The 13,897-nt window shown below is 41.4% G+C and overlaps 1 protein-coding gene across 10 annotated transcripts in view; it reads left to right on the top strand.

Annotated features, from left to right (window-relative positions):
• The window catches only part of nav1b (neuron navigator 1b), a 49,607-nt gene that overhangs the window by 14,854 nt on the left and 20,856 nt on the right, over positions 1-13,897 (top strand). For all 10 annotated transcript variants that reach the window (XM_035523990.1, XM_027000569.2, XM_027000563.2 and 7 more), the window contains exons 4-5: positions 10,023-10,161; positions 12,299-12,605. In XM_035523990.1, the coding sequence (XP_035379883.1) occupies positions 10,023-10,161; positions 12,299-12,605 (446 nt within the window). The remainder of the gene's footprint in view (positions 1-10,022; positions 10,162-12,298; positions 12,606-13,897) is intronic.

The raw sequence follows: 13,897 nt of genomic DNA, 5'->3' as shown, positions 1-13,897 counted from the left end.
CACACACACACACACACACACGCATGCGTGCAAAAACATCTGGGTAGGAAAGAGGACCTAGAATTCCGCATTACAGGGAGACATGTCCATACGGTTACAGGTGGTCAGGTTGCCTGGGCATATTCATTACATGTGAGTCATGTCAGCAACGTCAACCTGGAACATATGACCTGACAGCACATTAACATTCAAAGTTTCGAGCTCACAAAAAATTAGCATACCGCCATGTGAGGTTATGCAAAAATGATAACATTTCCCACACAACAAGACAAACCCACTATGAATAATCAATAGGCAACCATTTACTGTGATTCCAAACCAGTCCATCGCCATTCGTTTTTTTTTTTCCCCTCTTGGTGGCTGTGGAGTCAGTTGTGCACGTGGCGCCTAGTCCTTCTTCAGAGGGAACAATGGAACTAGAGACCACAGACAGCTGTGGGCCTGGCGAGACCACAGACTGTTGCCATGCTCTTGCTGCACAAACGCATGGGCCTGATATAGTCACCATTTTCCAACCGAGCAGCTCAAGCAAGCAGACAAAGCCCAGGTCACCAGTGAGGTGAACTGAGAGTGAGCATTACAATGGGGTGGTTGTGCAGCCGCAGCAACTCTTGGTTTTGCTTCCAAAAATATTAAATATTACTAAAAAGGTAAAACAGGTCCATTGTCACTGACTCAAAACAAAGCCACTGGTTGTACAAGGTACAAGACGGACACCGGTTATGCTTTGCTTGTGTATATCAAAGAAGACAGCTGGTTCTAGCCTCTGCAGACCAGGCCACCCAAGAATAAATGACTCAAGTGAAAGGCATTCATTGTAGGAGGTCACACCCAAGTGCAAAAATTACCTCCTCAATGCAAATACAGTGGTTATTAGTAAAGATTGTGCATTAGCATTTTGACACGCTGCAGATTTAGAAAGCTATTAAGATCCTTCAGTGACATCATCTGCCTGCCTTTCCTGAAATTAAATGCATGCACAGTGAATATTTTGTACTGATATGTGAGCTTTCTATAAATAAATGTTACACTTGTGAGAAAGGAAGCTTGTATGTATGTCATGCTTTTAAAAAATAAAGGTAATTATAGCGATCCTAAACCCAACTCTTGACATAATACCAGACACAAAATTCAAGTAGGTCCTTGCAAGTGTATTAATACAGGTGGGAGGTGGGATCTGCATGTATTTAGATAATTTTATATTGTAATCATTTTTTAAAATGTCTTACTCTTTTTAAATTTATACTAAATATTTTTTTGATTGTCTTTTGATTACAGTGGTTAAGTGCAAGGTTATCCAACTTCAGCAATACACAAGTCAATGAAAACACCTCACAAAAATAACAATACAGCAATACAGTGTGTGTGTATCGATGTGCATGTGTGTGACCTGATACAGTAATATTTAATTTGTGACATGCCACCTATCCCTTTAAACCAATTCTGAATTAATATTTGTCAGTGTATTTCATATAGAAACTTTTGTACCAGCAGGAGCTGTGTTATGAATTTCTTTGTCTTTCAGTGACAGCCAATTTGTATTAACTGCATTGTGTTATTTAAAATGATAAAGTAAGAGAATTTTTTTCAGATTTGTCTTATTTGTTTGTTTTTGAGTTGTCCATATACCCAGCTGCCTTCTCTTCAAGCGCTTGTCTCCTTGTCTTCTGCCACTTGCCTTTCAGTTTGTTTCAGGAACAACACTGACAGAAACATATGGTGTGCGGCAGCCATGTTGTTTCTCAGTAGCAGTTGAGTGGTAGGTGCAGATATACAGAGCTGATAAGGGAGTATGAGAGCAGCTTTCATGCTGTTCAATTAGAGCAGAATAGCTGATACTGAGCAACAAAAGAGACAGTACTGATGGAGTATGTCCTGTTTTCAGCAGATATAATCACAATGGAATAATGCTAAAGCAAAGATTCTCCAATAATAATAATAATAATAATAACTATTATTACTATTATTATTATTATTATTATTATTATTATTATTATTATTATTATATGGCGTGAGGTATCGTCAATATTTACATCAATATTTAGTCAAGATTGGAGTATATATATTTGTTATGGTACTAGTTCCTCAGTCCTAAAATCTAGCATGCAAAATAAAAAACAGTTTTGTTTTTTTTTATTTACTATAATCAGAAAACCACATAAATATGATTTGTGTGAGATGCAAAGTTCCATTATGTTTCTAATCGAAGAAACTAATAACTTTGGAACCTTGGCGTATCAAAAAGGCTGTGTCTTCTTATCTCTCTAGGGATGGCATAGTTATGATTCGTGATGCATAGCACTGACTTGCTCAAACCAAACTGGTTATATAGGTTAGTCATATTATAGTATTAATAACTAATAATAATAATAATAATAATAATAATAATATCATCATCATCATCATCATCAAAACATCTGCTACCAACACTAACCTTGTCTAAACAATAAGTTTACCTCTAAACCTCAATTTGGATGGTAATTGAAATTAGGGTTCCAGTTATCTTAGTTCGTTATGCTTTGTTATGCTTCAAGTTCCTATATTTTGGCTGATGATGCAGTATTAAAATGTAAAGGCCCAGAAGATTATTGATGCTTTCATGCTTCTCTGGACATCAATAGTAAAACAGCTTGGCAGTATTAGCCCACAGTGCAATGTTAGCCCACAGTACAGCATTAGCTCACACTGCAGTGTTAACCTACAGTGAAATGTTAAACCACAGTGCAGTGTTTGCCCACAGTGCAGTGTTACTACTAATTCTTGGGGGTGCTTGGTTTAGATCAGAGGGGTTTGACTCTGGCCCTTTAGATCTACCTTACTACAGAGAATCTGAATATTAGAAGCAGGTGTGTTGGAACTAACCTCTGCAAGGCAAAGGATCTCCAAGACTCAATTTGGAAACCCCTGATTTGGATGAACATTTCTGGGTCATTGCCATTGGTGAGGCTCTGTTGTTGCAGTGATGTTAAGAGGCATTGTAGACAGATGTGCCTGTGTTTTTCTGAACTCCAAACAACAAAGATAAACAGTTCAAATTGCGTATGTTTTCAGATGTGTATTTGCATTGTTTTTGCTTTGTTTATTCCTATAGGTTGTTGTTTGCATTGCTGAACCATAGGCAAACTGTAAAAATAGATGTTACATTGATGGATTTGTTTACCGTTGTTTACCTTTAAACCTTTGCTTGCAGTAGATTGCAGATGCCTACAAGTTTGAAAATAACAGTTTGTGTGGTTTTGGGCTTTTTTGGGGGGTATATGCATGTAATTGTTTCTATGGACAGTGTTGCATCATGGTGAGGGCCACTGCAGCTCAGTGACTGAGGAATTATTCATGGCCACACACAGAGTGTGTATTTGTTGAACAGGCCTGGCGGATGAGATGGCACCATGACAAAAAGAGACAGAGGCAGTCTGAACCTAATCTCAATGCCTTCAATAGTCATGAGTTACACTGTGCTCCAGGATTTGGTACGGCTACACACAACAGGCCAACAAAGAAAGAGTGTGTGTGTGTGTGTGTGTGTGTGTGTGTGTGTGTGTGTGTATGTGTATATATATATGTATGTAACCTTTATTACCTGTTCTCTGGCTTTCATCTGGAGCTCATTGAGTCCAGTCTCAGAGCAAACCCTTCCCAGGCCTCCCTGCTGCTCTCGCGCATGGATGGAGGAAACTCCACTTCAAAGATGCACAGTGATGAATGTGTGGAAAGCACTGCCGCGGTAGACTACGTGTGGCGTGAGGCATCGTCTGGAAAAGGCATTACAGTCTAAATGCTTCGTGTGATATCAGAAATAGAGTGGAGGTGAATGAAAACGTAAAGCGTATTTAGGTGATTAAACGAAAATCTATATTGTAGGGTAATCTGCTGTTGACGTCAATATTTAGTGAAGATGGGAGTATATATGGCCAGTGTTCGTTATGGTACTAGTTCCTCAGTCCTAAAAATTAGCATAGAAAAAAGGTTTTTTTCTTTTTTTTTTTTTTTTTCCTGTAATCAGAAACCACATAAATGTGATTTGTGTGAGATGCAAAGTTCCATTATGTCTTTAATCGAAAAAACTAATATCTTTGGAAGCTTGGCGTATCAAAAAGGCTCTGTCTTCTTATCTATCTAGGGATGGCATAGTTATGATTCGTGATGCATAGCGCTGACTTGCTCAAACCAAACTGGTTATATAGGTTAGTCATATCTAGGTTCAAAGGCTTTATTGTTAAAAATATCTGTCCCTTCTGTCCAGCTCAGCGTGCTTCTGAACAAGGTCCCATTTGGCATGAGAAACCCCTTTGTCTTTGGCTTCAGGGGGTACTGGGTTAAGATTTGTCCTGAAAAATGGTACCGTTAGTGATCTGGCAAAATCGTTTTCATAGTGTAATTTAGTTAGAATATAGATTTTGAATGTCTGTTATTTGGTGATTCTTTGGTATATCTTAACAGTAACGTTTAAAACTGAGTATTGCACTTCTATACTTGGGCAAAATATATAATTAGATATTATTTAAACTAATGGGATTTTTTATCAGGCCCTTGTAATTCTGTTAATGTACTTAATACTTGTTGGTTAAGCGGTGTGATACATCTGGGTACAATTAGGGTAAAGGGAGACCAGGGTGGTTGACACGTTCCGGGGGTGTCGCCCGTGCACACACGAAAGAGGGTGGATACTCCTCCGAGTCCGACAGTTTGAATGAAGGCAGCTTGACTCGAGCATTAAACTCCGACCGACGGAATACAGAAAAAGATGACTTCGCGTTTTGTGGCGTGACAACAAAAGAACGAAAATGTCAAGATGAACACGCGCTCCGTGCACGGCGAAGTCCGACCGTTCGCGATAACGCCGCGTTTGAACAGGACGAACTTTCATTTGGTGTGAGTAAAAGAGTTTTAGACAATACCAGATTAAATAAATTATTTCAAATATGTCCCTTGCTCATTTTAAGCAAAATGTTGAACTGAAATCAGCAAAGTTTTACGAATCCTACTTTTATCATGTAGGTTAGCAATTTTTTTATTTTTTTATTTATTTATTTTTTTTTTAGAATTGCAGACTATACTTTTTTCATTAGTGGTTACAGCGGTTCACTTTTTTTCTTTTTTTTAAAGTAAAGAAATAGTTTTCACGTTTTCCTTGGGATTAGTGCGTGTGTTGCACTTTCACAGAGAGATGTTATGACTGTGTGCCTCCTTTGTGTCTCATGTCGAAACAAGTTCATATGAGCTGCAGTGTGAACCGGCCACGAATGCACCAAGTCGTTATGGAAATGTCAACGGTTTCACGGTTTACATAGAGAAAGATATATTGTAGCACCAGGAAATATGTGGATGTATTCATAATCAGTTGGCCTTTTGTGTTCAGACGAGTTTCAGTTCTCATTTGAATGTAGCTAGATACGTTTTGAACAACCATTAGTAAATTGGACAGTTCTTGAAGAATTACAGCATTCAGGAGAAAGCAGTGAGGTGAAGACTTCTTTTAGCTTTCTGAAAAGAAAATGAAAGAAAAGCAAAATCTGAACATATTATTTTCTTAAGGCCTTTGATTGGTAACCATTGTGCCAGAATATTTTTAAACTCTGGTGGCGAGATTTTTTAAAACTTGAACATGGCTTCCAGACCCCCTCTTTAAGAACACTGAAACATGAAATCAGTAGTTAAACTGAGACCTGCGTTCATTTTTACGAAGTTTCTGTTTATGTATCTGATTAGGGTTATGCCATTAGCGAGTATTAGTTTACAAGCACAATTTATCTTCCTGTTTTGGCCAGTGCAAAATATGGTGTCTCATTTTTGAACAGTTTCTCTTGCCCCTCCTTTTACCTGTGACTGACCCATTATCATATTGCTTTCTAACCACAAATCAAAGTGTTTTTGTAATTTCCTTTATAACAGAAGCTGGTTATTAGAATTTAATGAAAGACATGTGTATTTTGTATTTTAATTGAGGTTTAGTCTCTTCAAAATACGAACTTCTTTTCATTTGGTGTTCACTTTATTCTGTCAACCTCCTACAGTTTACAGCCTCCCTTTGATCCTAATGTTAACCTAGGTCTTATCTCAGGCACTGCTCATAAAGTTCTACAACACAAGCCACAATGATTAGTGCAGTTAGTTGCATGTTTTAAGGCAGTGCTACTTGTTTCAGTGGTTTAGCCTCCATATTTTACAACTTCAGCTTGCTTCAAAGAAAGGTGAAAATAGGTTTTGATTAGCTTGAGGTAAACCAGAAAGGAGAACAACAGCTAGACAAGTCCATGTTCAAGATCTCCAAGGTCAACCGGAGGGTGTAATCCAGCATGCATTACTAATTGGGCAGCTCTGAATCTCGAGGAAAGGGTTTCCTTTGCTTTAAGGAGTAGGCTGGATGTTTTATTTGACAAGCAAGCAGCTCTGGTTCTTGTTTGACTTGGTCGCTTGATAAACCTGCAGACCTTTGTTTGTGCTAAGGCAAAACATTAACTTTAAAGTCGCTTCTTTTCTTAAAAGCTCAGAGCAGTGTGTTTGCCGGAGGAGTGTGTAAACTCAGTTACCGCTGGCCTGAAGAATGAAAGGTGGGAGTTGTCCCAAAGCCCATGATGCTTATGGCCTGGGAGTAGTACTCAGGAGGAGTACAGTGTACCCTAATAATTACTCAACCCCTCTGCCCCATATTTCAAACCCAAACTGCCTTTCTAGCCATCACTATTTTTTATTTTTTAATAAAAGAACTAGAGCACAAATCAGATAGCCAGACAAAATCACTGTCTTAATTTTCACTGCCCTTTTCAAGTATGGGGTCAATTACTCCTGACCAGCTCACTCACTTTTCTCTAGGGTCAGTCACTCTCACTTTATTTCTTTCTTTCCCTCTGCCTTTCCCACTCCCTCTTTCTTTTTCCTCATTCTCACTCACTTCTCAACAAGCTGGAAGCTGACAGTTTGAATCAGCCATAAAAATCCCTGACCCCACTACAGCACCAGATAGTCATCACAGCTTTGTTTTTATTGGGAGTTAGGCTTTGCATAAACATAGGACACCTTGTTTAGTAACTGAAGTTCTTGTTATTTAATTTATTTGCTTCAAGCTTACTGGATTGAGTGATCATGGTTTGGCAGTTCAGAAACCCTGATGTTAAAGAGAAATATTATTCCCCGTATTGGTTTTTAAACAGACTATAGCCTATGTCCCCCCCCCCCTTTTTTTTTTCATTTGTTAACATTAACCCTGACCTTTTTGGTTTATTGAATTCTTAAAACCACAACAAACCAAATCGAATTCTTGATTCTTAACTTATTCTTGTACCACTTTGGTCTGAAACTCTAGTGTACTTTTGGGCTTTTACTAGTAGGTTAATCATGTCCCAGCTCGGCAGGAAAAGCAATGTCCCCTCCCCCACCCGGGGACACACCTAAGCAACCACTGCCTGTTGTCACTCTCTTTCTCCTTGGTGTTCCTACAAACTCATGTCTGGGGGCCTGGCGGCCTCATGGCCAACACGTGGAATGCATCGCAGGATTTTGCAGCTATAAAATGACTAAGTGATATTTATGGGACTGTCACCGAGTGTGGAGAAAAACAGTGGTCTACCGCTATTCCTTACAACCCTGCTGGAGCCAGAAAGTGCCTCCAGAGGGTACCAAACTCGAAACGGAGCTCGAACCGCTGTCCCGATCTACCACACACTCCATCAGAGCTTCTTCCGTTTTATCCACTGCTCTGCATTTATCCAGTCTATTATAGTGGCACTGTATGCTTTGAAAAGTCAAGCAGAATTCAACTAGAACATTGAGTTCTAGGCTTTTGTGCAGCCTTGAGGTCTTTGTTCAACTATACACTCTTTTATTGCCTAAGCATAAATGCATGGATTAAGGTCTATATTAGGCATATATTTGGTTCTTCTGTTTTGATCTCTTTTTAACATTTTAAAAAGACCCTGGTGAAAGGTCCTTGGAGAGAGGATGTTCTTCAGTTGACAAACATTAGATAAAGTGATACATGTGCCTTTATCCATTGATTTGTTGAATTTTTGTCGATGCTGGTAACACCTTTAGCGATCATTTGTCTTTGACATGACCTTCTCTTTTCTGCCATCCCCCTGCCCCACCCCCATGTGTGATAAAAGCACTGTTCTGAGGCCTGGAAAATTGCTGATGCTTTGTTTCCAAATCATGTCCACTGTCCAGAGTGCCACCCATATGTTTCTCACGAGTGCAAACAGAGACCCTCGGCACAAAAGGAGGGCAAGGCCGTCCTACTTGCTGGGGCATGCCTGCCCCCTGCCTGCTTGTCGTTAACGCATTGCTGCTGACGCGGCCCTCTGTAGTCCACCAGGCTGCACCCTCTCCGTCCCTTCCTTCCAAACTCTGGCATGTACTGTTCCCCTTTTCCACTGGTGAAGACTGCAGTGAGACTGCACTTTAGACTCTGCAGGAGAGGGAGAGTGAAAAGGGAGAAGGAGGTGAGGGCTTGCAGTATCCCGGCAGACTGCTGATTGCTGCTTACGGATGCCAAGTACAAAAGAGAGCTGTTTAAAAGTTCATGATAAAAACAGGAGACCGTACAAATGCAGAATGCTCCTGAACACTTTACGAGGGCACAGAGGAAGCAGACATTGCTGAGGCAGTACCTGCCACTAAGTGCATACGTCCACCTGAAGTGACCCTACTGACCTACCCGATGATTCAGTGAAAAGAAGGTGGTGTGGAAAAACGAGCCTGTAGGAAGTTCAGGCTGGCCCTCTGGCCAATTCCAACAGTCTTCTTGGGTAATATCTTCCTTATGGCACAGAATTGTTACAGTGGCAGATTGGGCAATTAAAGTGGCCCTGTTAAATAATGAGTGATGGCTGAATTGCAGAACTTTGTTGAATTCAGGTGTTCAGTTAATTGGAAACATTAGGGTGGTGGTTGTCAAAGTGCGTTATCTGATTTGAGGCATGGGGAATCACTGAAGACAGTCGAAGATCTGTTTACCATGGCGATGTTCTACATAGCAGTTCTGATGTGAGCCGCATGCTGGACATACCTTCCAGGCCATTTTAAGATGAACAGTATAGAAGAGTTTGATAATGTGCTGAGGGACTGGCTTGACCTATTTTCATTTGCGCTGTATGTGTTATCCTACTTAGTCTCTTTATTTAGACTCTTCATTCATATGTATGCAATTGTACAATTTTTGTACTGATCCCTGTGTGCGCGTGTGGGTGTGCGCGCAGTGACATACTGGGCTGTGCCTGCGGACAGCTGCCTCCGTCTGTGGTCCTCTGCCTCACTCTTCAGACAGCTGTCAACACCACGTGTCCCAACATCTTTGGCCATCCCAAATTTTCTTATGTCCGCATGGATACTCGTGAGTGCATATAGGTGTGCCTGCTTCCGTGTGTGTGTTTGAGTGTGTGGCCAATGCTTGACCCGGGTATGATGAGGCGGGAGCCGTGCCGCTCTCACACAGGGCAGTAGGTGAATCCTGCCAGTCTGATTAGCAACAGACAGGCTGTCCTCTTTCAAAACAGATGGACAACCCACAGGCTGACGACCAGGCCAGAAGCACAAAGTAGCCCATCCTTCTGCAACCAGTCACTCCAAAGCTCCTCGGTGCCATAGGTGTTGCCTACTGCGTGGTCATTAATGTGTTGCTGTCGTATACTGGAAAGGTGCTCTCCTCATATGCACCTTCATACGCATCACTCTGGGAGCAGCGCAGCTCTCAGCATGGTGCAAAGAGTTCAGGCGGCACATACCAGCTCTGTCTGTCACTCTGCTCATGTGGTGAAGGTGTCTGACTCTCTAAGGTTCTAACACCACAGAGGTTTCCCCAATGCTTCTTTTTGAAATGGGTCATGGAGCATGAGGGAGATTTAGCCAATGGGCAAATGAGTATTTAATGATCTTTTTCCTTTGCCTCATAGGCAGCAACCAATTGGTGCTATTTCAAACTTAATAAATGTATGCTATCTTATTTCTCTCTCTCTTTGTCTCTGTCTCTGTCTGTCTGTCTGTCTGTCTGTCTGTCTCTCTCTCTCTCTCTCTCTTTTGGTCTGCAGGTGGGATGAGAGCAGTTCCATCAGCAGTGGTTTGAGTGACGGCTCTGATAATCTGAGCTCAGAGGAGCTGAACGCTAGCTCCTCCCTCAACTCGCTCCCCACCACGCCTGTAGGCTCCCGACGCAACTCCTCCGTCATGGTAAGACCTGCACTCACTGTGTGCGCTGGCAGCAGTAATCTGCCAGTGCTGGTCCTGAACCAGTTTGGCACTTCTCCTGAAGTTGTCAATATCATAGTAAATTAAGGGGAGGCTGCTTGTAGATCAGTACTAAGCTAAACACTAAAGGATGTCCATGAGCTTATTGGTAGGGATGTGAATGAAATTCATTGTTTGTCTTGTTTTTTATTTGCATTTATTCTTGATTACCAGTATAACAAATATGGATATTAAGGTTAATTTATTACATTAGAAGTTGTAAAATCTTTCATTATGTATCAATTTATGCTTATTACCTAGGGTTTTTTACTCAGAGGTTTGTTAATTTGTATGCAGGAATTGAAACAATCATGTGTTTTAATATACAGTTAATGATGCAATGTCTCAGTAACTTTTGTATTTTAGGCTAGTGAATGTAGTGTATTTAGGTGTCCTTGTATCTTTGACTTCAGTCTGTTGTGTGTGTTTGTGTGTATGTGAATCTGTTTATTACTCCCTCCCTTAAATAAGCACCTCCCAAATAACACCCCAAAAAATATCAACCAAAAAACTCCCCACAGAAACATCAAGCAACACAGTTATCGTTCAACACGGTTATACTGCGTCCATCAAACTCAGTCCAGATAAGTGTGTCGGAACTATATGATAAGCTGACACCGGTTTCTTCAGTTTGAATGAGGAGCAGCCAAATCGCACTGCATACTTCCTCTGTCAGTCAGAGTTGGTTAAGTATCTCATGCTAAAGCCTTTGTTCTGTGCCACTTAGAATTAAGCGACAAGTGGCAGTTCAGGCTCAGTGGGAATAAGGAGAAATAAACCCATGTTAATAGGCTTGCTGGGTTGCTATGGCAATGTGGCTTTATTGCATCACGGTTGAGATAAGAGATCTCGTAGATGTGCCATGTTGAATGTGCCATCTGTGCTTTTATGGCCTTATGAGTGGGCATGCCAGCTCTCTGCATTATTGTTTATGTTTATGATGCCATGTGACGGTCCGTATTGCCACGTGAAGTCACATTCGTCTACATTTCCAAAATACTCGTGTCAAATGTTACTGGCAGTGCAGTAAATGCTAATCACAAGGCAGTTAATCTTCAAAGAAGATAAAAGGTTTCTTTTATTATAAAAAGAGCTTGACCATTAGACTCTCGAGAGGTTTGTCACATTTGTGGCTTGCTTTTCCATGGAGGGAAGGTGACTTGTGGAGTAGCCATTATAACCAGCGTCTAATCTACTCGTCAACACTTTACCTACTTTGCCATTTGTGTATTCTAAGGTCTCTAATATTTCTGCCAAGTGACTATGAATATGAATGTTTCCTCCATGAGTAAAACCTTCAGTGTTTTTCCATTTCATCATATGTAGACTAATTCTTAAAAAAACACATCATGCCATGTTTCATTATTTCTTTGCCACAAGTGGCACATGGCTAAACAATAAACTGCCTTTAACCATGAGATGGATGCAGTGGTATTTTCCAGGCCGTTCTTGGTGGCATACTTTGGGACTAGAGCGGTTTGCTATGGAGTTTTGTGGGTGAGCGAAATATGTTCACGCGAGCTCATATCTGCTGTGTCTGTTGGAATGCGACAAAACATGACCCAACTCCTAAATTCTGAGCACGTCTCTGACTCGAATGGCTTTGATGTCATGAACAGAGGGAGTGAAGATGAAGTCCTGGGAGAGGGTTCAGTTTTCTTTGGAGTGTGTTTAATGTTATGCTTCCTTAAGACTGAAATCAATCTCACTCACGGTCCTGGATTTTTTTTTTCCGCTCTGGCCATGCAGACGCTCAGATCAGGCTGCTGATAACAATGGAAGATTTGGGACTGCTGGGAAGATAGCAGACAAAGCATGCATAGCATTCAAAATAAATGTACAGCACATATGGGTGTGTGTGTGTGTGTGTGTGTTTAATTTTACTTGTTCTGTTTGTTTTTTACTGTAAGTGTAAAGTTATGAGACAGAGCAACATGGGGATAATGCTAGAAAACTTCCAAAATCTTGAGTTTTCAAAGCTGAGTACTACCATAATATGCTGAGCACTTTTTTGCCTCTATTACAAAATTTTGGGTGTGTGCGTGTGTGTATGTGCACCCTTGTCTGTGTGTCATGTCAGCTGCGGACAGATGCAGAGAAGCGATCTTTGGTGGAAAGCGGTTTCGCTTGGTACAGCGAGGACAGCAAGGCCATGCGGAAGTCTGACAGTGGGGCCTACGACACAGGCAGCTTGAAAACTGAGTCCTCCAGCAAGTACCGGAAGAGCAGGCCAGCAGAGGGTGCTGTTCAGGAAAAAGCTGGCAGAGGGGAGCTGAAGAAGCCACAGAGTCTCGCCCAGCCAGGCAGCTTCAAAAAGGGACGAAATCCTCCAGTTGGTGTCACGTCTCCAATCACACACACATCCCAGAGTGTGCTGAAAGTGGCAGGTGAGGGAGGGATACACTATGGCTTACTACAGTTCAGCTTGTGTTAAAGATATGTGCGCACATGCACACACTTACTTTAGACAGGGACTTGAAAATAGGAGATGAGAATACTCTGAACATGTAATGCTGCCTGCAAGTGTGTGTTTCTAATACAAAGACCACACACACACACAACCCTCAGCTGAAAGACATTACATATCAATATCACAGTCCTTGCCCCAGGCCTTACAGGAGGTCCTGGTGGAAAGGAGGGAACTTTGACTGCTAGCTTAGCGATAGACATGTTCTGCAGCCAGCATGCACATAACACCACTTCTCTGTGGTTTCTCATCATATCTCCATGGCACCACCCATGTCCGAAGCACAAAGTTGTTTTTGTCCTCAAAAACCATGAGCGTACTCAAAGGGATTAAGTGCTAATGGCATGGCATTATAAGTTGGAAGAGATCTGGGATCTGTGGTGGGGGGGATGGGGGTTTGGGGGCAGACATGTCATCTTTTGCAAGCGACCCCTGTCATGCATTCCCTCTCAGAAATGAAGACCAGATGTGATGATGAACTTAGGAAAATGTCACTTCAGCAGATATCACAATGATATCACAGGAGACGGAGGGAGGTTTCTTGAGCTGATGCCAGCCCCTAATTAGCCTGAGTCTTTTGGGACCATGAGGAGAGAAGAATCTCAATTCGTCCCTCCCTTACTGACTTCATTTTCTTTACTTGTACATAAATGTTTCAGCTTAAGAGAGAAACATGGAAAAGTGCTTTAAATCTGGTTGCTAATGCATTTTACCTGTTGAAGAGGAGTTGCTCGTGATATTTCTGTAACCTTTCTCTGCCAGATCCATGGGTGAGATTGACATTTAAATGTCATAGAACCAGCGCAGTTCACTGACCGACAGCTCAGGCAGAAGCCTCGTGGTATTTCCAACAGCCTGTTAACTGCTCCAATGAAGGGAACTCAAATTTGGTGGCAGCATGTTAGTCACATTCTGGAAACGGGAACATTCTGGAAAGTGACCCGTCACTGGGGATAATGACATAAGAGGGCATAAGAAAATTCTTAGTTTTTCAATGCTGGCAATACTACAGTCATCAGACTCATAGACTTGACACATCCAAGTGTCATGGAGTCTTTTTAGTTAATTTTGCACCTTGTCTAAAGTCATCTTCGTGTGGGCGCTAAGAAAGCCTGACTGGAATGCATTTTAAGGAAACCCATGCCTTCAGACTAATGTAGCTACAGTAGTGTTTTTATAAGGATTATACCATTCCCTCCCAGAGTTCTTCTC

This window comes from Electrophorus electricus, chromosome 3 (assembly GCF_013358815.1).
Source record: "Electrophorus electricus isolate fEleEle1 chromosome 3, fEleEle1.pri, whole genome shotgun sequence".
In the NCBI taxonomy this organism is placed as follows: Eukaryota; Metazoa; Chordata; class Actinopteri; order Gymnotiformes; family Gymnotidae; genus Electrophorus; species Electrophorus electricus.
This window is presented reverse-complemented; position numbering and strand designations above follow the sequence as displayed.